At 41.4% G+C, this 3,648-nt stretch overlaps 1 protein-coding gene across 1 annotated transcript; it reads right to left on the bottom strand.

The window, feature by feature from the left end:
• Window positions 1-583: 583 nt before the first annotated feature.
• CYCS (cytochrome c, somatic) lies at window positions 584-3,648 on the bottom strand. The gene is made up of 3 exons (XM_072412507.1): window positions 3,491-3,648; window positions 1,926-2,103; window positions 584-977 (listed from the first exon to the last, which is right to left on the bottom strand). Exons 2-3 carry the CDS (start codon window positions 2,092-2,094, stop codon window positions 829-831), a joined length of 318 nt encoding a protein of 105 aa, XP_072268608.1. The 5' UTR covers window positions 2,095-2,103; window positions 3,491-3,648; the 3' UTR covers window positions 584-828.

Genomic DNA, 3,648 nt, shown 5'->3' with positions numbered 1-3,648 from the left:
CTAATCATGTGATCGCAATGTTTGGCAGTACTTATTTGTGCAAGCAGCTGTTCAGCTCTCTGACAAATCACTCTAATGACATTCTGTTGCTGAACTGCTCATCATTGGAACCTGATATTGTATCTATATGATCAATGAGAAACACACAACATCATGTTTCCCATTGATCGTACTGTATTTTTAAATAAAAAAACCTTTCGTTGGACACCTTGTTTCTTCTGGCCTAGTGTGCCTTCTTGACCTCCTGAACCGGCCTAGTAGACTAAAAAGTTTGCCAACCTGTTCTGAACTGTAGTAGGGTATTTTTAAGACTAATTCTGATTATTCCCTGAATGTGCTTTCACAAAACAAGCCTGGGGAAAGGACTTGTGAAGTAAGTTATATGTTGACATTTCTTATCAAGATCCTAACTCTCACTTCTCTGGGGACTTTCACTTTAGTAAGCAGCCTCATACTCTTTACTAGGTGACTGGCCGAATGAAGATCAACTAACCTTTCATCGGTGTGTATGTGAGAAGTAAAATCATTGCCTCAGCAAGATGAAGACAAATAGGCAATTAAATAGGAAAAAAAAAAGACAATCTTTAGTCAATCACGTTTTATGTTAGTATGTCTTTTCATAACACAATCTGATCGACAGAGTGACACATTTGGGGATCTTATATAGCCAAATTCATTTCTCCCATATTTTTTATTCAGTAACATTCACTGGCCAATGAGACGCAATCTAAAACATCTAGACAGTACAAATAAAAATATATAAAATTTTAAAAGCATCTCATCACACTGTTTCCCTCCTTGAAATAAATAAGGCATCGGATGGAGCTATTAACAGGAAGTGCAATCTTTGAGATATGCTATCAAGTCTTTTCTCTCTCCGGCTTTCTTGATTCCAGCAAAGATCATCTTTGTGCCTGGAATGTACTTCTTAGGGTTTTCCAGGTATACCATCAGGGTTTCCTCATTCCACACAATACCTATTGGTGAAGAAAAGGTAGACATTAGACAATCTACACCTATGTATCCTGGACACTGTCCTCCATGTATACAGCAGGAAAAAAAAAACCCCAAAGCAAGCATTATTTAGTTCAGCATTTTCTACACATATACAGGTTGACAATCAAAAATCAGGTTCCTTCAGTTTCTGGGCATGAATTTCAGATCGCATTTTAAATACAGGGACTGCAGAACATCGTTTGGTCACTAACAGAAACAGCTGTTATGTCTTGATTGCTACACCAAATACACATTGAGTTGTCCCTGCTGCCTGCTCTCGGGACTGGTGCCAGATGTCCACGGTGCTGCGAGAGGAAGGCTGGCCTGTGTGTGGAGGCAAGTATAAAAAAAGAAAAATCCGGAATTTTCAGAAATCCGGCGCACCTCAGGTGCAGAAGTTGACGGATTTTCGATTGTCAACCTGTATTTTATTTCTTGAGTAATATGCAAAGTCTCACTTTTAGTTAAATCCAAGCAGATCAATGTATATTCAATAGCAATACAAGGGCTATAAACACCTTTCAATGACTGTCCTGGTTGATCAATCAATGTGACTGGGGACAACCACTGTACCTTCCTACGGGGAATACAGTGGCGGTGTCCCTAAATCTCCCTATAGAGTCCCTTGTTGTATGCTGTAATATGAACATTCAGACCTATATTATTGCAGATCTACTAGTGAAAAATGCATACTTAGTCCTAAAAGTGACACTTTAAGGATTAGTTACAGATGTTGCCTTGGAGACTGAGGCCTTAACATTGGAAGGTCAGAAAGACATAAATCAGGTCATCGCTAACACTTTAATTACTCCAGCAGCAGCAGTAACCAAATCATGAGGCTCCTTTTACAGCCTCAGACATGCTGGGAACCAGTTGGTAGACACTACAGAGCTACACAGGTTATGCTAGTTATAAGGAATCCCACTTACCCTTGTTCTTGTTTGCATCAGTATAGGAGAAGCCCTCAGCCTGACCAGTTTTGCGTCCAAACAAGCCATACAGGTTGGGGCCAGTCTTATGCTTGCCACCTTTTTCACAAGTATGGCACTGAGAGCATTTCTGCACAAAGATCTTCTTTCCCTTCTCAATGTCTCCCATGGTTATAATCTAAAGAAATAAAACACATTAGTCAGATTTAATCTGCGAAAGGTTTGGAGTCCATGCAAGTTGTTTTAAAGGTCAGGGTTCCCCCCAGCCACTTTTAGTTGGGCGCACCACCCGACACTGTTCAGTAACTACCCGGCTGTTTTTGGGTGATTACTGAAGAGTTGGGTCACAATACAGGGACTGCCACCCACCACAATTTCTTCCCATCCGGCTCAAAAAAATTCTGGTTTGAGCACTGAAGGTCAATGGGAAAGGGTTACACAACAGGTTTAATTCCTATTTCTTGTCACTGTAACAGAAGAAGATATCAAAGGACCACCTTCCACTACACAGACAGAACAATGACAACAGTTGTGTCCTGTTCCAGGGATACTTCACAAGAACAGGAAGTGAAATAGAAACAATGATAAAACAAAGGAGTATGTAATACATGTGGAATTATATAATGGGATTCAATGATTAGTGCACCCAAAACACTCTGACCTTTGATGCGGCAGATTCCAGCCTCTTTCTTCCCATCACTAACAATCCGTGATTGTAGAAATTCAGACAAATATGAAAGCTACAAATTGGGATCTTTATTTTGGCATATTACTAAATGTCAAGTCTTGTGCATTTAATTAAAATATAAGTTTATAAAAATCAGAGTCCTTTTTCTAGTGTATTAGCTTTATTAAATAGGGCAACTGGTTATTGGAATGCAATAAAATAACCCAGTCAGATTGTTTTTCCCAACAAATTGGCCAGTGCTTAGCCAAGAATTACAGAATATTAGAGAAAATTCTCAACTGAAATGATAGAAATCAGAAGTCAAATTTTGCAAAGGAAATAGCATCCTGCAAGATGGGGGAAGGCCACATTAGGATAATGGCAGGGCCTCCCCTCCCCCATAGGAGCTGCTCACAATCCCTACACCGGTACAAAGGCCCAGGGAGCAGCATGACCTTCCAGGGGTCATCACAGACAGGAGATTTAGGACACCCAGGGAGGAGCCTGGATAATAAATTATGGATCAGATCTGATGGAGGGGATCTGTCTGGGAATTACACAGCACATTACAGATCAGACATCACAGCTCATAAAACCATCACTAGCATAGAAAGGAAACAAATGACAGGATGGAAGTCAGCAGCCACAGAGGATGGAAGGAACCACTGATCGGTCTAGGTGCAGCAATCAGGCCCATTCATACTCATTATTATATAAACACACAGCGGCTGCCTCTGTCACATGACACCGAGCTATGGAATATAACGCGCAGCCCAGCATGTGCCGGCTATGGAGGAAGCGTGATGTAACCGGACATAACAAGGTCAGCACTTTCTGATAAGTATAGTGAGAAGTAAAGAAAAGCCGGTATAGAGAAGCCCAGGCCGCCATAACTTACCGAGACTTCAATTTCCTTACACCAGGACGATGTACACAGCTGAGCGCCCTTAACTTTCTACTCCCAAGGACACGCCGCACCAAGCCCTTTGTAACCGGTGTCTGTGCAACCAGACTTACGCATTCCGCACTACGTCTACACCCTCCAGCCAATCTCTG

Source organism: Pyxicephalus adspersus, chromosome 5 (assembly GCF_032062135.1).
Source record: "Pyxicephalus adspersus chromosome 5, UCB_Pads_2.0, whole genome shotgun sequence".
NCBI lineage: Eukaryota > Metazoa > Chordata > Amphibia > Anura > Pyxicephalidae > Pyxicephalus > Pyxicephalus adspersus.
The sequence above is the reverse complement of the archived record's forward strand: the minus strand, read 5'-3'. Positions and strand labels throughout refer to the sequence as shown.